General features: G+C 39.0%; 2 protein-coding genes across 2 annotated transcripts; both read left to right on the top strand.

The window, feature by feature from the left end:
• Nucleotides 1–1,223: 1,223 nt before the first annotated feature.
• LOC311057432 (uncharacterized protein) lies at nt 1,224–18,424 on the top strand (the record flags this gene model as incomplete). The annotated part of the gene is made up of 4 exons (XM_084074391.1): nt 1,224–1,297; nt 1,498–1,653; nt 1,967–3,596; nt 16,775–18,424. The coding sequence occupies exons 3-4, from the start codon at nt 1,977–1,979 to the stop codon at nt 18,422–18,424; spliced, it is 3,270 nt and encodes a 1,089-aa protein (XP_083930517.1). The 5' UTR covers nt 1,224–1,297; nt 1,498–1,653; nt 1,967–1,976.
• LOC311056913 (E3 ubiquitin-protein ligase TRIM39-like) lies at nt 8,677–10,996 on the top strand. Its single transcript, XM_084073762.1, has 3 exons — nt 8,677–8,769; nt 9,056–9,334; nt 9,653–10,996. Exons 2-3 carry the CDS (start codon nt 9,059–9,061, stop codon nt 10,706–10,708), a joined length of 1,332 nt encoding a protein of 443 aa, XP_083929888.1. The 5' UTR covers nt 8,677–8,769; nt 9,056–9,058; the 3' UTR covers nt 10,709–10,996.
• Nucleotides 18,425–20,259: the final 1,835 nt, after the last annotated feature.

Raw genomic sequence — 20,259 nt, 5'->3', positions numbered from 1 at the left:
TGTAGGTTCGGAAATCGGAAATTACAAATCCTCCAGTAAAGTAAAAATACCTCAACATTGTACCGTATTTAAGTAAATGTACTTAATTACTTTACACCACTGATTCTGTTCATCTATGCAAGGCTCCGTTTTATATTCCCTCTGGTGTAACTGCGCTCCCCTGTGGCGGGTGGTGTTTATATTAGTCATTGGAAACCACCCTTTCTGCTGCTGCATTTCCTGGTATGTGTCACTACAGCTCCGTGATTTTTCACGTATTAAGTTACAAAACGCTAATTTCACTTAAATCAGAGTATATGTTGAGTGATATCAATGTTGTGGACATGTTTTGCAATTGTCAGTGGTAGTGGCAAATACTTATATAAAAGAAAAATATAGAGTAAATGTACTTAGTTACATTATACCATTGTTATATGTTTCTATTTAAAGGAATAGTTCACCCAAAAAATGACTTATTTTCTATCAATTGCACACCGCATGAAGCCTTGAATCCATGGATTTATTTTGTTTTTTTGTGGCATTCCTAAGCCAATAATTTGATTCCAGTCTCCTAATGGCTAATGTATCCGGTAGGAGACACAAAGTACATTATTTGTGTCTCCTACCGGATACACACCCGGTCATCAAATTATTGGCTTAGGAATGCCACAAAAACAAAAATGAATCCATGAATTCAAGGCTTCATGGGGTGTGCAATTGATAGAAAATAAGTCATTTTTGGGTGAACTTTGAATCAGAGCGTCTGAGAAGGCAGTGGAAAGTTCTAGAAGCTCAGAAATGAGATGATATCAACATTGTTATTGTGTTGTTACGTAAGAACAGGACTCCATCAAAAAGGAGGGGGAGAAGCAAAATAAGAATTGCAACATCGGGTCCTATAAATGTGAGGAGAGGGTTCTGCCAGAGAGTTCTGATGATGAGAGGGAGGTAGTAGTTGAACTATGAGGGCTCGGGAGCTGACTGCCTGCTAACTGCTATGCTGTAACCTGCCTGCACGCAAATAAAGAGATGATGATTGATGATCTGCCTGGACTAAGTGTCTTTCCCTCCATCCATACATCTGGTGATAGAATATCCTAGTCTACAGATATCCACGTCATCAGTAGGATGAAAATTGTACTGTTTTGTCTTTTGTTCTGACGTGATAAGTTGTAAGATGCAGCTTGGTATTATTGCACAACAGTAATGGGTGTGCCATTTGAAATGTATTGTTTCTGTTCTGATGTTTAGGGGCAAGAGCGGTGTTTTGATAACCCACACCACCAACCACACTGTGTCTGTTGTTGTTGTCTAACGGGTACGTTTTGCGAAGGGAAATTAGTTTATTAATTCATGTTGGTAAAAAAAAATGATAAAACTATACAATCACACTGTGAATATTGTGATTGGCCCTTTCTGCTGCTGCATTTCCTGTTATGGGGCGAGAGCTGTGTTTTGATAACCCACATCACCAACACCAACCGCACTGTCTCTGTTGTTGTTGTTGTTGTCTAACAGAGTTGGCAATAAATGCTGTGAACCTGAGAGAAGTGTGGCGTCGTCCATCTGCTGGGAGTGAACCAAAATATAGCGGTTAGGGCAGCGCTCACTGCTCTCTACAAAACCTTCAACAGGACTTTAACAGAAATAGGCCTACTGACCACTTAAAGACAGGTGAGTAGCCTACAGCAGATAAGGATTTATTATTCACTAAAGGACAATAATATAAGGTATATGAAACGGTACACCCAAACATGCTTTTCTCATATTTTCATATTCCTTGAAATTCCTCAGTCCGATCTTTCAATTGGTAAAAAATGACAGAAGTAATGTTTCCATGTCAAGTATAGAACATTGTTCAATAATATTGTGCTCTATTCCAATACAATCCTATTAATTACTATTGAGTACATTCCTATTAATTACTATATTACTATGAGAAGTAGCATTCAAGAACTACTACTGATATTTTCACTTTTATTCTCAGTGTGTAGAAAATGGCGTCAGCCAGCAGTCTCCCTTCTGAAGATCAGTTCCTGTGTTCTATCTGTCTGGATGTGTTCACTGATCCAGTCACCACTCCATGTGGACACAACTACTGCAAAACCTGTATCACACAACACTGGGACACAAATGATGAGTGTAGGTGTCCACTCTGTAACAAAACCTTCTATAGAAGACCAAAAGTCTCAGTCAATACTTTCATTTCTGAGATGGCTAATCGGTTTAGGAAGTCACTGCAGCTGAAAAGAAATCACAACGCCAACCGAGAGGCTGCTAAACCACATGAAGTCTCCTGTGACGTTTGTACCGACACCAAACTCAAAGCTCTGAAGTCCTGCCTGGTGTGTCTGACCTCCTACTGTGAGACTCACCTGGAGCCTCATCAGACACGCACAGGGTTAAAACGACACAAACTAATCGACCCAGTAAAGAACGTGGAAGACTTTATGTGTAAGAAACATGACAGACCTCTGGAGCTGTTCTGTAAGACTGACCACATGTGTGTTTGTCAGTCCTGCACTGAGTCAGACCACAAGTCCCATCACATTGTATCTCTGGAAGAAGAATGTGAAGGAAAGAAGGCTGAGCTGGGAAAGACAGAGGCTGAAGTTCAGCAGATGATCCAAGGGAGACAAGAGAAGATTCAGGAGATCAAACACTCAGTAAAGATCAGCAAGAAAGATGCAGACAGAGAGATAGTAGACAGTTTGCAGGTCTTCAATGCTCTGATCAGCTGTATTGAGAGAAGCCAGGCTGAGGTCATTCATGTGATTGACGAGAAGCAGAAAACAACAGAGAAACAGGCTGAAGGCTTCATCAAAGATCTGCAACAGGAAATCACTGAGTTAAAGAAGAGAAGCTCTGAGCTGAAGCAGCTCTCTGAAGACCACCTCCACCTCCTCCAGAACATCCCTTCCATCAGCACTGGGTGGAGACCCACCAGGGACTGGACAGAGGTCAATATCCATCAGTCTTCACATGTGGAGACAGTGAGGACAGCTGTGGCTCAGCTGGAGAAGACACTCAGTCAAGAGATGGAGAAGAGGCTGCGTGATGCTGAGCTGAGGAGGATCCAACAATATGAGGTGAATGTAACTCTGGACCCTGATACAGCAAATTACTGGCTCATCCTGTCTGATGATGGAAAACAAGTGAGTCATGGAAATGTACTGCAGTATCGCCCTGACAACACAAAGATACTCTCTGAATGTCCCTGTGTCTTAGGAAAACAACGATTCTCCTCAGGAAGGTTTTACTATGAGGTTCAGGTTAAGGGGAAGACTGGCTGGAGTTTAGGAGTGGCCAGAGAGTCCATCAACAGGAAAGGACAAATCATACTGAGTCCCACCAATGGTTACTGGACTATATGGTTGAAGATTGGAAATGAGTATTGTGCTGCTGCTGACCCTGATGTCCTCCTCCCTGTAAGAGAGGAGGCCCAGAAAGTGGGAGTGTTTGTGGATTATGAGGAGGGTCTGGTCTCCTTTTATGATGTGGAGACCAGAGTTCATCTCTACTCTTTCACTGGCTGCACCTTCACTGAGAAACTCTTTCCATTCTTCACTCCATGTTTTAATGGTGGTGGAAACTCTGCTCCTCTGATAATATCTGATGTCGATTACATATTTTAGACTGGCGTTCCTCAACACGGGTGGTACAGAGAACTTTGGGGGGGCGGGAAGCAATGTTTTCAAAGGGGGCACCGAGGTACTCTTGGGGGGTGTTACACATATGTAAAGAAGAAGGTTCCTCAATCCGGTGCAACACATTTATTTAGTTTTCAGGGTAGGGGGGTATCTGTGAAACACAGTTGAAATACACATCAGTAGTGTCTGTTTATATTCAGTAGTATCTTACTGGATCTTGACTCGACTGATCTGAATGCCATGTCCTGTTTCACGTCTAATACAGTAACAGTACATAAGAAAACACATTTATCATAGCTGCTCACAGCAATATACTCTTTCCCTGTCCAAAGCAGTGTTTTTTTGCGGTTTATTTTTTTCACGCCGTTTGGTGCCCCCCCCACCCCCCCAAGGTTAATAAAATCTTATGGAAATGCTGCCAATTTGTATAAATCAATGATTGAAAGAGGTAAATATATCACTGTATTCATGTGTATTCAAATAAACTGTGACAATTGACATATCTGTCAGTTTTAACCTTAATTTTAACATAAACCAACACAAAGGAGATTTTGATATTGCTCTTATTGATTTTGTTCATATTTTCCATCATACATTTAGAGGTTACTGTAAATGCTTATTTGTGGAATAAATAGGCATTACTTACCTAGTCTTTTTTTGGGTTTATTATGTTATTTCAGTTCAATTATTGGTTATCGTTGGGATGTTTGGCTCTTAAAGTTTGAATTGTATTTTTTTAATATTCTTCAATATATAAAGTGTAAATAATAAATGAATAAAAATAACTAGTGTTTATATCAATTTAGTTTTTACGCTAATGTCAGAATAACAACATTTAATATTTGTCTCATGTCTTAACCTTAACCGATTTAGACCTGAAGCTGATTCTACAAATCGTCTGTCGGGTGTAAACTTCATATGTCCAAAACTGTTACTTTTCAGGATTCAAATTGAAAAATACCAAAAGTAGCAGATCTACAAGCTGCAAACGTGTCGCTTGGCGCCACGCTTCAAGCTTGTAGATCTGCTACTTTTTGTGCATTTGTGTGACGCTGTAGTATGATCAACTAAGGTGCTGATTTGTGAGAAAACACAAACAGTTAAAAAATGGAGATAAGAGGTTTCTGCCCGATAGCAACGAAATGCCTTCTAAATCTTAACAGTTGTCGGAAACACCTATGTTGATATAGATCAAATCTACGAGGAGGAAACCTGGTATAGAGGAGTAATAGAAGAAGAGGATTTGCACATAAATTATATTAAGAATGAGTTCCACTTTACAGTATGTTCTACTGCTCCTTAGGCTATATCACAAGCTGCATCAAAACATATTTAATTGGTGTAAAAAGCTAGATTTGATTTGGTTAAGTGATGCAGAGAGACTTGCATGGATTTTTGAAAATAAGATATTCACACTTGCAGAATATTTAGAGACAAATAAATCATATATTATGTAATGTATTTATTTATTTTTTGGATGTTAAATGAATGTTTTTATTTGTGCAGTCTTCTGTTTCCATTTGAATGTGATATTGTTTATTGATGTTTTGGGGTATTTTATAATCCCGTAAACTAAAGGATGGGTCTTAGGACAAGACACGGAAATTAAAAATCATTCATTCATTCACCAGGCTTAGTGGAGATCTGCGCTCAGAGGAGCACACTTTACAAGTTGTTGTATAAATCAGGCTAAAGCATTACCATATGTCAACACATTACAAAAAGGAGAGGGAGGAGAGGGTAGGGAGGGAGAGTGGGTGGTGTTTGTCATTTCTAATGTGTACACTTCAGAGATGAACAGCCCCAAACCACACGTTTTTAAAAGCAGGATTCGTGAGTGGAACCAACAAAATATTTGAAAACCACAAAAAAGGGTATTTATTAAATATAGTATTTAAATATAATTAAATATTCAATTTATTTTCTCACAAAATCAAATGTTTTATGATTCACCAGGATCCTGGATGGCTTTGGTTCCAGGCTTAAAATAATTTATATCAATATTTTCTGAAATCTCTATGGGGAAACATGAATGGGGTTTCTATCTGTGGCACCACAAAATGGCCACCACAAAATGGCCGCCACTGCTATGCCCCCTATAGGCCTGAATCCCAATAGACGGATTTCCGCGCGACGTCATCACAGAGCAGAATGCGCAATCTGCGCATGCCTGGGGGGAAGGCGCGTTCGAAAATACAGCCCTGAGCGGCAGTGAGCGCACTGGCCAATACAAACTAATAGGAGAGTGTGCTCCGGTGCGTAATTTCCAAACGCACCCATAGGCTTCCCCCCGCGTCTGCGCGGTCATATTCCTCTCATGTTTACTAACAGGAAACCCGTCTATAGCATCACTGTAATGTATCCTGACCTCTGACCTGCATCCAGAACAGACACTGTGCAAGTTTACTGACATGAAGAGTTGCAGTGAGTGAGCACAGTGGTGTGCTGCCCCCTAGTGGCATTTGTCTATACCTGTTAAGCAGTGGTGTAAAGTAACTCAGTACATGTACTCAAGTACTATACTTAAGTAAGTAAAAAAAAAAAATATTGTACTTTTACTCCACTACAATTATATGAACACTTTAGCTACAAGTTACTTTGTAGATTTTGATTATGATTACAAAATAGATATATATTATATATATATATATTTCGGCCATTTGAAAATAGCCGATCTACAAGCACACAACGTGTTGTGATGCGACACGTTGTGAGCTTGTAGATCTGCTATTTTCAAAATATTTTTAATACATTTTGAACTTGTGAAATGGGACATTCTGCACTATGAGTACACTATAACTCACATTTAATATAGTCAAGTAAACGTAAATCTTTTTGGAAGCATATTTGTATTACTCAAATAACATCAAAGTCGTCAAGTAATCCAGTAAGCCAGTTTAACCAGCCCATTATACAGTATGCACTTATGTTATGCAGTCACTATTTATCATCATTCTCTGACTCCTCTGGAAGAAACTATTGTGGAATCGTCACATTCCTAAAGTTGACACAGTCAACACACAAGTAGTACAATTCAGAGAAGACCAGTTTTAAAGTGTATAACATGGACCATTTAAAATATATTCTCAGACATATCAAGTGTTCTCAATGGATATTAATCCATGCTGTGACTAATCTCTCAAGAACAGATTCTGCACTGCGTGAGAGAATCTGTCCTGAAGCTTCGTCCTAACGTGTACAGATTGTGTGGGAGTGGGCGTGCCTTCAGATCAGGAAGCAGGCCGCGCTTTACCCAATAAAATGTAGTGGGCGGGATTCACGTGTCCGTCGATCTTTCCCTACTGGAAACTACCGGAAACTAATTTAACAATAGCGTCCGTGGAGCAGACAAAACCACGGAAAGATATTCACATTTGAACTTACTCTTTCATCATAGAAACAAGTGGGCTTATAACCAAAACGATCCATGTTCTCTGGGAGAAGTGGTGTTAGTGTTCCGTGTAGAAATATTGTTAGTGGGAATGAAATCATAGTCGCACCACCCGGAAGTGGAGCGCTGAAGGCAGACTTAAACCCCGTTTCCGTGCGCACAGGTCCCACATTAGCTTTGGCCCAGAGTCAACTGAGGAGGGACGAACAGAGGTCGCTGTTTTTCCTTTTTCAGTTGAATCTGGGTTCCGAGATTGTGCTGTGACTGGTTGTGACACGACTTCTCTGATTTGCTAAAAGACTGCTTTCCATAAGCTTGTAAAAGTTGACCCTCCGGTCTAGTGGGCGGTCACAGTTGAATGGGTGAGTCGACCTGGGAAACTTAAGGTCCCAGGTTTGATTCCTGGCCCCAGCTATGTGTTGAAGTGTCCATGAGCAAGACACTTAACCCCTAACTGCTCCCCAGCACCAGTCCCGGCAGCCATCAGCTGGGTGAAGCTGAAATCAATAATGAATGCTGCTCCAGAAGCATTCATTCAAGGACATTCATAATAAATTCTGCACTGCCTACAAGACACTCAGCTGCTTTTGTAGAAGATATGGACAACTATGTAGGCCTACTACTGTCTGTGGACTGTGTCAACTTGAGGAATGTCTCAATTCCATATAAAAAAGGAGTCAGAGGATGACGATGAATAGTGATTGTAGTCTGTATAACACAAGTGCCTACAATGGGTTTGTACCTGCTTACTGGATTACTTGACAACATTGTGTTGTCAAGTAATCCTGTGTTATTTAAGTCATTAAATAACGTAAGTAAGTAAGTTATAGATAAGTAAGTAAGTAATAGATATATCTTATCTTACTTCACCCTTTCTGAGTTGAATAGTAATATAGCCATATAAGCTCCATCGTGGACGGCAGCTTGAAAATGACGCCTTTACATTTTCCTAGATTGTTAGAATGCTATTTAGCATGCCCAATAGTAACATAATCTATTGGGAAAACCGGCCACTGGTGGGCCAGCACTTGTATGCGGTGGGTTTTGAAAACCTTACACCCACACCAAACACCATGCCAAAATTCTAACACTTGTCACTACAGTAAGTGCACAATCTTTATGATGTTTGTACATATTCCCTCCCAGCTATGTCAACTTGAGGTGTGTCTCAATTTCACATAAAAAAATTGTCAGAGGACAACTCCTTTTTTGTTGTCACTAAGTACACAATCTTTATGTTTGTACATATTTCCTCACAGCTATGTCAACTTGAGGTGTGTCTCGAGCCTAACTGATAACAAGCAGTGCAGATGAGGGTGTGAAGGGTTAACAGCTATAGAGGATATGCGTGTGACATCATCATCAAACCCGGAAGTTATGCAGGAATGACTACTGAGTGTCAAAAAATACTTTATGGCCTTGACAACCCATTCATCCAAACAGAAAAGTCATATCTGATTGCATTAAACAACATTAAACAATGTTAAACTCATTTTGCATGTTTCTTTGCCACTCGATGTGCCATTCACTTTAAGCATGCGCATATCTTCTATTGTGCAAGGAGGAGTCCAAAGTCTACACTGAAAGTAATCATGAAGTTTGCTGGCATCGCTCACTCTCTACAAAACCATCAACAGTTTGGTGGCGCTCACTGCTCTCTACAAAAACTTCAACAGTTTGGTGACAGCGCTCATGCTCTACAAAGCCTTCAACAGGACTTTAACAGAAATACTGACCACTTAAAGACAGGTGAGTACAGCAGATAAGGATTTATTATTCACAAAAAGACAAAAATATAAGTTATATGAAACCATATCCAAACGTGAATTTTCTCATGTTTTCATATTCCTTGAAATTCCTCAGTCCGATCTTTCAATTGGTAAAAATAATGTAATGTTTCCATTTCAAGTATAGAACATTGTTCAACATTATTGTGCTCTATTCCAATACAATCCTATTAATTACTATCAAGCTATGAGAAGTAGCATTCAAGAACTACTATACTGATACTTTCACTTTTATTCTCAATGTGTAGAAAATGGCGTCAGCCAGCAGTGTCCAGTCTGAAGAGCAGTTCCGGTGTTCTATCTGTCTGGATGTGTTCACTGATCCAGTCACCACTCCATGTGGACACAACTACTGCAAAACCTGTATCACACAACACTGGGACAGCACTGATGTGTGTAAGTGTCCACTCTGTAAGAAATCCTTCTATAGAAGACCAAAAGTCTCAGTCAATACTTTCATTTCTGAGATGGCTAACCGGTTTAGGAAGTCACTGCAGCTGAAAAGAAATCACAACGCCAACAGAGAGGTTTCTAAACCAGATGAAGTCTCCTGTGACGTCTGTACCGAGACCAAACTCAAAGCCCTGAAGTCCTGCCTGGTGTGTCTGACCTCCTACTGTGAGACTCACCTGGAGCCTCATCAAAGACTCACAGGGTTAAAACGACACAAACTAATCGACCCTGTGAAGAACCTGGAAGACTTTATTTGTAAGAAACATGACAGACCTCTGGAGCTGTTCTGTAAGACTGACCACATGTGTGTGTGTCAGTCCTGCACTGAGTCAGACCACAAGTCCCATCACATTGTATCTCTGGAAGTAGAATGTAAAAGAAAGAAGGCTGAGCTGGGAAAGACAGAGGCTGAAGTTCAGCAGACGATCCAGTGGAGACAAGAGAAGATTCAGGAGATCAAACACTCAGTAAAGATCAGCAAGAAAGATGCAGACAGAGAGATAGGGGACAGTGTGCAGGTCTTCAATGCTCTGATCAGCTGTATTGAAAGAAGCCAGGCTGAGCTCATTGATGTGATTGAAGAGAAGCTGAAAACAACAGAGAAACAGGCTGAAGGCTTCATTAAAGAGCTGCAACAGGAAATCACTGAGTTAGAGAAGAGAAGATCTGAGCTGAAGCAGCTCTTACACACTGAAGACCACTTCCACCTCCTCCAGAACTTCACATCCATCAGCACTGGGTGGAGATCCACCAAGGACTGGACAAACATCAATGTCCATCAGTGTTCACATGTGGGGACAGTGAGGACAGCTGTGGCTCAGCTGGAGAAGACACTCAGTCAAGAGATGAAGAGGAAGCTGTGTGATGCTGAGCTGAGGAGGATCCAGCAATATGAGGTGGATGTAATTCTGGACCCTGATACAGCACATCCCAACCTCATCCTGTCTGATGATGGAAAACAAGTGATTCATGGAAATGTAAAGAAGAATCTCCCAGACAACACGGAGAGATTCTCTAAATGTCCCTGTGTCTTAGGAAAACAAAGATTATCCTCAGGAAGGTTTTACTATGAGGTTCAGGTTAAAGGGAAGACTGCCTGGAGTTTAGGAGTGGCCAGAGAGTCCATCAACAGGAAGGGAGACATCAAACTGTGTCCCAACACTGGTTACTGGACTATATGGTTGAGTAATGGAAATGAGTATTGTGCTGCTGCTGACCCTGATGTCCTCCTCCCTGTAAGAGAGGAGGTCCAGAGAGTGGGAGTGTTTGTGGATTATGAGGAGGGTCTGGTCTCCTTTTATGACGTGGAGACCAGAGCTCATCTCTACTCTTTCACTGGCTGCACCTTCACTGAGAAACTCTTTCCATTTTTCAGTCCATGTTTTAATGATGGTGGTAGAAACTGTGCTTCTTTGATCATCTCTCCTCCTGTCATTCACATAGATTAGACTAGTGTTTATCAGTGGGGGTGGAAATAATTTTGGGGGGCTCTGGAAGCAATGTTTTGTGAAAGGAGGGCACTCTTAGGGGGCACCAGTTTAATGTATTTGAATGAAAATTTTATTTATTTAATCCTAGACTTTCTTTCATTAACGCTGCGGTTAAATGAGGCGTGGTTTGTGAATTGTGTTTAGTTGTGCTTTTTTTAAAATTGGGATGATGATGGTAGATTGGCCTCTGTAGCTGTCCAGTACATGTGTAAGTGTTTGAATAGGGTTTGTAAAGGTGGAGGCATGTCTGGGAAGACCAAGAACTTCACGTCACGATGCAACACATCGTTGGCTTGTAGATTTGTTGTTTTTTCGGCAAGTGACACGTCACTATCATCCTGATCCTGACTCTACCGACACCGTTTTTTTTACTCTTGCTTTCAGTTGATGTTTTAATCTCTGCGTTGTTATTCATGTCTTCAATATTTTTGCCTGATCCACTGCCTTTTTTGCTATTGTTTTAATGTTATTATATGTTTTTGCTTTTCTTTTTTTGCTTTGTTGTTAAATTGTTTTTGCTTTTTCTATAAAGCACACACGCTTAATTATTTTTGCTGTTTTTAATTACTGTGTAAAACACTTTCAGCTGCATTTAATGTCAAGTTTATTATTATTATTATTATTATTATTATTATCATTATTATTATTATTACCTACGTACATAATTCTACATAAAGGTATAAGGGAGTTTTATCCATGTCCATGTTGAGTGTTGTGCAGCCTTTTATTACATGTCATGACATCCTGAATGAGAAGATCTTAAATCTTATGGAAATCATAATATCTGCTGACAAATTGCATGTTTAGACATGTATCAATCAAATAGGTAAATATATAGCTGTGTTCATGTATATTCAAATAAACTGCAACAATTGACAGATGTCAGTTTTAACCTTAACTTAGATTTTGATATTGCTGTTATTGATTTTGTTAAGTCAGTTAATATTTTCCATCAGACATTTAGAACTACTGTAAATGCTTATTTAGGAATGAATAAGCATTGCTTCTTCCTACTTGCTATACTCTTTGTTTGGTGCATTGTGTTCAGTTCATTTATTGTTTTTTGTTGGGATGTTTTCCTTTTAAATTTAGATATATATATTTTAATAGTTGAAATAAATAAATGTATAAAGAATAAATAATGGGGAAAAAAAAAACAACTAGTGTTATTGTCAATTTTGTTCAGTTTTTACGCTAATGTAAGAATACAAATCTTTGTCTCAAGTCTTAACCTTAACCCATTTAGACCTGAGGCTGATTTTACAAATCTTCTGTCTAGTGAAGACATCATATTATCCAAAACTGTTACTTTTCAGGATTCAAATTCAAGAATATGCAGCAGATCTACAAGCTTTGATTGATTGAATACTTTATTTAGAAAGACATGGAAACAGTACATGGAAGTACAATTCACAATACAAGGTCCTCTAAACTGGATCGCTCATAAAAGCACTTGGCTTAGGTTAAGACTTTGACAGGGGCCAGTTTGGAATTGCAGCCTCCTGAAGGTGATTTTTTTAGGGCAGTTTTGAAAGTGAGTAGGGTTTTACACTCCTTTACTCCTTTAGGTAGGGCATTCCACATTTTTGTTGTAAAGCTCGCTCAAAATGCAACGCTTCGCGCCACGCCTCGAGCTTGTAGATCTGCTACTTTTGGTGCTTGTGTGACGCTGTACTATGACTAAAATCTAAATGCTTTCCAGGTCTAAATAGGTTAACCTATGATGAGGAAACCAGGTATAGAGGAGTAATAGAAGAAGAGCAGATTTTCACTTACTGTGACATAAATTAAGAATGAGTTCCACTTTATGATCTACTGCCCCTTATATCACAAGTTGCATCAAAACATAGTTAATTGGTGTAAAAAGCTAGATTTGATTTGGTTAAGTGATGCAGAGAGACTTGCATGGATTTTTGAAAATAAGATATTCACACTTGCAGAATATTTAGAGAAAGCATGGGACAAACAGACAAAGAAAACATATATTATGTTATGTATTTTATTTTTGTTTTTGGATATTAACAAAATATATTTGGGTTTGAGTTTTTTTCGTGCACTTTTCTGTTTCCAAGAAGTGAATGTGATATTGTTTATTGATGTTTTTGGTGTCTTATGAAAAGACACGGAAATAAAAATGATATTAAAAAATGATACGCAAAAATATTTTTTTTAAAAGATATAGTATGTAAATATAATTAGATATTACAATATTTATTGACAGAGAATCAAATGTTTTATGGTCATGATTCACCAGGATCCTGGATGGCTTTGGTTCCAGGCTTGAAATATTTTTCATAAAGATTTTCTGAAATATCTATGGGGAAAATAATTAATGGGGTTTCTATCTGTGGCACCACAAAATGGCCACCACTGCTATGCCCCCTATAGGCCTGAATCCCAACAGCATCACTGTAATGTATCCTGACCTCTGACCTGCATCCAGAACAGACACTGTGCAAGATTACTGACTTGAAGAGTTGCAGTGAGTGAGCACAGTGGTGTGCTGCCCCCTAGTGGCATTTGTGTATTGATTGATTGATGTACTGTATTTAGTAAGACATGAGAACATCAGTACATGGAAGTACAAATTCACAATACAAGGTCTACTAAACTGGGAGAGTCATTAAGCACTGAGCTTGTTTAAGATGAGATCCCCATGCACACAAATCATGATGATTTATACATGTTAAGCAGTGGTGTAAAGTAACTAAGTACATGTACTCAAGTACAATTTTCTTCAGTATTTACAATTTTCAATACTTTTACTTCTACCCCACTACATCTCAGAGGCAAATATTGTGCTTTTACTCCACTACAAAGATATGAAAACGAGTTAGTTTGCAGATTTGTATTTATTACAAAACACACTAACAACTATATATATTTCGGCCATTTGAAAATAGCTGATCTACATGCTCACAATGCGCCGAGATGTGACACGTTGTGAGCTTGTAGATCTGCTATTTTAAAACGTTTTTTTAATACATTTTGAACGTGTGAAATGGGACTTTCTGCACAATGAATACTTTTACTTTTGGTACTTTAAGTATATTTTGATGCCAATACTGTTTTACTTTTACCCAAGTACATTTTGAACAGTATTTCTACATTGCAGTATTGATACTTTTACTTAAGTAAAACATGTGAGGCTTTTTTGTAAACTAAATCTGGCTAATTGTCCCAAAGTGACAGCAAAAGAGTGCTGCCATTTGTTTCAATGTAGCTCTGTTTAACACAATGCTGTACCCCCTCCAACTGTATATGCTTTCCCCGTTTTCTGAAACTTCCACTATTCTTTTTTTACACTTGCTTTGGCAATATAAACGTATGTTTTCTCATGCCAATAAAGCTCCTTTGAATTGAATTGAATTGGTTTGCTTGGCTTTGACATGCATTGACACGCTGCCAATAGTTGACTTACTTGTGTAAATTGTCACTTTAAAATCTAAATCCTGTCTAAATGAAATAGCCTAGCTGATAACAAGCAGTGCAGAGTGGAGGGTGTGAAGGGTTAACAGCTATTGTACAAGGAGTCTAAAGTCTGAACTGAAGGTAAACGGTGAAGTTTGGTGACAGCGCTCACACTCTATACAAGACCTTCAGGTGAGTACAGCAGATAAGGATTTATTATTTACTAAAAGACAATAATATAAGGTATATGAAACTGTATCCAAACGTGCTTTTCTTTTTTTTTCATATTCCATGAAATCCCTCAGTCTGATCTTTCAATTGGTAAAACATTACATGTAATGTTAATGTCAAGTATAGAATATTGTTCAACATTATTGTGCTCTAGTCCCATACAATCCTATTAATAACTATCGAGCTATGAGAAGTAGCATTCAAGAACTACTACTGCACAACAAAGCCAGAGTACAGTAACTACATGTTTGGTCGAAATTGAGTCATAACAAAAACTGAACTCCTTGGTGTCTGTTCTCTTGTGACAAAGTTTCAGAGTTTAATTTTGTTTTGTTTTAGAGAAAAAGCATTATAAAAAATTCCAGTAACTACAAAACCTAACTCAAAACTTGGTTTGGTGTTTGCACTTTCTCCATTTACAACCCGTACATCTACATAAACGTTCATATTTCAAATATAAAGTACTTAGCCCATGGCCATGGATCTTACAATATTGTACGGGCCAGCAGAAGTACCCGTATCTTCCGTATTGTTAAATAAAAAGCATTTTATTCCGATTGGTGGCCATTTACAAAGAAAGAGTTATAATGTATCAGAGTGCAGTACACCTCCCAACCGATAGAAAATGGCCACCAATCGGATTAAAATGAAAAATTGTATTGAACAATACGGAAGATACGGGTACTTCTGAGGGCATCCCCGGCCATCGGGTCAGCACTTTATATTTGAAATTTGAACGTTCATGTAGATGTACGGGCCGTAAATGGAGAAGTGCAAACACCAGGTTGAAGTTCATCCATGACTCATGATATGACAGTCATGTGTGAGGGCTAATGTTTTACCATACCTGTTAGGGATCTGCTCCATAAAAACTGTGACATAATCCTCTGTACTTTAATGTGATCGCCGATCGGCCAATGCCGTCACCTTGGTTGTTTGTCCACTTGTTAATCAAGTTAATCCAAGGGTTTCATGTAATCTAGCTACAATGAAAGGGATCTCAATTCGGGTTGTTTCCCAAATTCAATGTGTTGATATGGATGCCAATGTACCGAATAATTTCACTCTCCATTCATGACGTTGACATTCAATTTCATTAGAGAATGTAGGCAAGACAAGCTTGTAGCCTATTCTGTGAAAAAATGCATAGTTTTGGGGATTAAAATCCTGCAATTTCTCCTTCAACTTCCTGAAGTTAGTGCATTAGGATTTCCCCCTTGAGTCTTTTAGGCAAATAACATGCATTTTCCTCACGGTAACACCATGGGGAAACACAGCATCTGCTTTAAAGTTCTAATTTAGGTACAAATGTACCTTTGTCAAGACAACAAATCCAGCATGGCTGTTCAAAATGTTAACCCTTCACTGGCCCATTCAGCAACCATAATGGTGCGTCTCAAGGCAGGCTCTTTATTAGACATGCTGTTATGCTGAATGGATTTAGGGTTAGTTTCCTTTCTTTTAACTGATATGTACGTATCTAGAAGTGAGTATGTCTCACTATGTAAATCGTGCATTTATATAGCGCTTTTATCCAAAGCGCTTTACATAGATTGTGCATTACATTCACCCATTCACACACACATTCACACACCGATGGCAAAAACAACATCATTGTAGTTACTGCACTTTGCATTGTAAGTACGTAGTAAGTAGTAAGCAGTAAGTACATTTTTGGGGTCAAGGGTCAAAACAGCCACTCTGGTTTTTAGGAATGATAATTAGTAATTATCATGCCTAAAAACCAGAATGTGGTAATTATTAATTACCACATGAATACATGCACAATAAAAGTAATATCACTTGTATACCTTTAACTAATTTGGCTGGCCAGTTGACAAACTTTAAAGAGGTGGTGCCATGGTTTTGCACTTTTTCTGTTTTTCATGTGTCTATGAGGTTGATAGGTGTTTTTATGGTGTTTTATGTCTTCTCTGACTATTTTGAGTTTCTACCTTGAGGGTCAAACGTGCCAATAAAAAAACAGCGCTTTAGTGACATAGTAAAAACATACCCTCCCCCTCATTATCATAACACAACAGGCGTGGGCATGGGAAGGAGGAGGGACTAGGACAGGTGGGTGGTGCTAAGGTGGTGGAGGAGATGCTAAGGTCAGAACCAGGTATACTTAATGAACTGGAGGTGTGTCCACATAAAAACATAATTTTAACAATTTATGTACACTTTTTTGAAAAGAATCTTCCTCCTAGTATAACCATAATACCTGATGAGTATGTTTTAGGGGGGGGGGGGGGTCACTGAAAATCACGGCACCCCGTCTTTAAAGCCAATTATCTCAGTTTCACCTTGAGCGTAGTTGCTGCACTCTGGCTTGGTAGGGCAGTGAAAACTGATACTTTCACTTTTATTCTCAGTGTGTAGAAAATGGCGTCAGCCAGTAGTGTCCAGTCTGAAGAGCAGTTCCTGTGTTCTATCTGTCTGGATGTGTTCACTGATCCAGTCACCACTCCATGTGGACACAACTACTGCAAAGCCTGTATCACACAACACTGGGACAGCACTGATGTGTGTAAGTGTCCACTATGTAACAAATCCTTCTATAGGAGACCAGAAGTATTTGTCAATACTTTCATTTCTGAGATGACTGACCAGTTTAGGAAGTCACTGCAGCTGAAAAGAAATCACACTGCCAACCGAGAGGCTGCTAAACCAGATGAAGTCTCCTGTGACGTCTGTACCGACACCAAACTCAAAGCCCTGAAGTCCTGCCTGGTGTGTCAGACCTCCTACTGTGAGACTCACCTGGAGCCTCATCAGAGACGCACAGGATTAAAACAACACAAACTAATCGACCCTGTGAAGAACCTGGAAGACTTTATTTGTAAGAAACATGACAGACCTCTGGAGCTGTTCTGTAAGACTGACCACACGTGTGTTTGTCAGTCCTGCACTGAGTCAGACCACAAGTCCCATCACATTGTATCTCTGGAAGAAGAATGTAAAGGAAAGAAGGCTGAGCTGGGAAAGACAGAGGCTGAAGTTCAGCAGATGATCCAGGGGAGACAAGAGAAGATTCAGGAGATCAAACACTCAGTAGAGATCAGCAGGAAAGATGCAGACAGAGAGATAGGGGACAGTGTGCAGGTCTTCAATGCCCTGATCAGCTGTATTGAAAGAAGCCAGGCTGAGCTCATTGATGTGATTGAAGAGAAGCAGAAAACAACAGAGAAACAGGCTGAAGGCTTCATTAAAGAGCTGCAACAGGATATCACAGAGTTAAAGAAGAGAAGCTCTGAGCTGAAGCAGCTCTCACTCACTGAAGACCACCTCCACCTCCTCCAGAACTTCACATCCATCCACACCCCTCCACTCACCAAGGACTGGACAAAGGTAAATGTCCATCAGTCTCCACATGAGGGAACTTTGAGGACAGCTGTGGCTCAGCTGGAGAAGACACTCAGTCAAGAGATGAAGAAGAAGCTGTGTGATGGTGAGCTGAGGAGGATCCAGCAATATGAGGTGGATGTAACTCTGGACCCTGATACAGCACACTGTGAACTCATCCTGTCAGAGGATGGAAAACAAGTGAGTCATGGACATGTAAAGAAAAATCTCCCAGACAACACAGAGAGATTCTCTAAATATCCCTGTGTCTTAGGAAAACAAAGCTTCTCCTCAGGAAGGTTTTACTATGAGGTTCAGGTTAAAGGAAAAACTGCCTGGGATTTAGGAGTGGCCAGAGAGTCCATCAACAGGAAAGGTGAAACCACACTGAGTCCCACCAATGGTTACTGGACTATAGGGTTGATGAATGGAAATGAGTATGAGGCTAATGCTGACCCATATTCTGATCTCCTCCCTGTAAGAGAGGAAGTCCTGAAAGTGGGAGTGTTTGTGGATTATGAGGAGGGTCTGGTCTCCTTTTATGATGTGGAGACCAGAGTTCATCTCTACTCTTACACTGGCTGCACCTTCACTGAGAAACTCTTTCCATACTTCACTCCATGTATTAAAGATGGTGGTAAAAACTCTGCTCCTCTGATCATCTCTCCTGTCAATCAAATAGATTAGACTAGTGTTTCTCAGCGGGGAGGGGGGGGCATGGTTGGGACACAGTTTGTGATTTGTGTAGTTTTTCTTTTTTTATTGGGACAATGATGGTAGATTGACATCTCTAGCTGTCCAGTACATTTTAAGTGTTTGAATGGGGTTTGTAGGTGGACGCATGTCTGGGAAGACCAAGAACTTGGCTTGTATATTTGTTATGTTCGGACACGTCACTATCATCCTGATCCTGATTATGTTCTACCGACAGGCAGCCTCTGTAGATAACTTTAAAACACAGCTCAATAACTATTTTTTCACTCATGCTTTCAGTTGATTTTTTAAATCTCTATGTTGTTATTCATATGTCTTCACTGTTTTGCCTGATTCAATTATTGCCATTATTTTAATGTTGTTTTATGCTTTTGCTTTTCTTTTTTGCTTTGTTAAATTATTTTAGCTTTTTTTTTAAAGCACTCGTTCTTTATTTTTGTTCTCTTTTTTAATTGCTGTGTTAAGCACTTTGAGCAGCATTTCATGTCATGAAAGGTGCTTTTATACATAAAGGTATAAGGAAGTTTTATCCATGCTCATTTTGAGTGTTGTGCAGCCTATAGAGGATATGCGCATGCTGAAAGTGAATGGCACATCGAGTGGCAAATCGAGTGGCAAAGAAACATGCAAAATGAGTTTAACATTGTTTAATGTTGTTTAATGCAATAAGATATGACTTTTCTGTTTGGATGCATGGGCTGTCTAGGCCACAAAATATTTTTTTGATACTCAGTAGGCATTCCTGCATAACTTCCGGGTTTGATGATGATGTCACACGCATATCCTCTATTATGTCATTTGATGACATACTGAAAAAGAAGATCTTAAATCTTATGGAAATCATATTATTTCTGCTGCCAATTTGTTATAAATGTTTAAACATGTATGAATCAAATAGGTGAATATATCACTGTGTTCATGTATATTCAAACCAACTGCAACAATTGACATATTTGTCAGTGTTAACCTTAACTTTACCAACACAAAGGAGATTTTGATATTGCTGTTATAGATTTTATTGTGTCAGTTCATATTTTTCATCATGAATTTAGAACTACTGTAAATGCTTATATAGGAATAAATAAGCATTGCTTCTTCCTACTTCCTACTCTTTTTTTGTTTATTATGTTATTTCAGTTCAATTATTGGTTATTGTTGGGATGTTTGGCTTTTAAATGTAGATTTCGTTTTTTTATGGTTAAAATGAATAAATGTATAAAGAATAAATAATGAAAAAAAGAAACAAGTAGTGTTATTGTCAATTTTCTTTAGTTTTTTTTCGCTAACGTAAGAATAACAAATCTTAAATTTTTGTCTCATATTTTAACATTACCCATTTAGACCTGAGGCTGATTCTACACCTCATGTCCAAAACTGTTACTTTTCAGAATTAAAATTCAAAAATATCAAAAGTAGCAGATCTACAAGCTGAAAATGCGTCGCTTTGCGCCACGTTTTGAGCTTGTAGATCTGCTACTTTGGAGATAAGACAGAATATGGAGATAAGAGGTTTCTGCCCGAAAGCAATGAAATACCGTCTAAATCCTAACAGTTTTGTGATAAACCTATATTGATATAGATCAAATCTAAATGGATTAACGTCTGGATCCCATCACTGACCCTATGAGGAGGAAACCAGGTATAGAGGAGTAATAGAAGAACTTACTGTGACATAAATGATATTAAGAATGAGTTCCACTTTATGTTCTACTGCCCCTTATATCACAAGCTGCATCAACACATATTTAATAGGTGTAAAAAGATACATTTGATTTGGTTAAGTGATGCAGAGAGACTTGCATGGATAT

This window comes from Gymnoscopelus microlampas (genome assembly GCF_963454915.1).
Source record: "Gymnoscopelus microlampas genome assembly, chromosome: 12".
Classification (NCBI taxonomy): Eukaryota; Metazoa; Chordata; class Actinopteri; order Myctophiformes; family Myctophidae; genus Gymnoscopelus; species Gymnoscopelus microlampas.
This window is presented reverse-complemented; position numbering and strand designations above follow the sequence as displayed.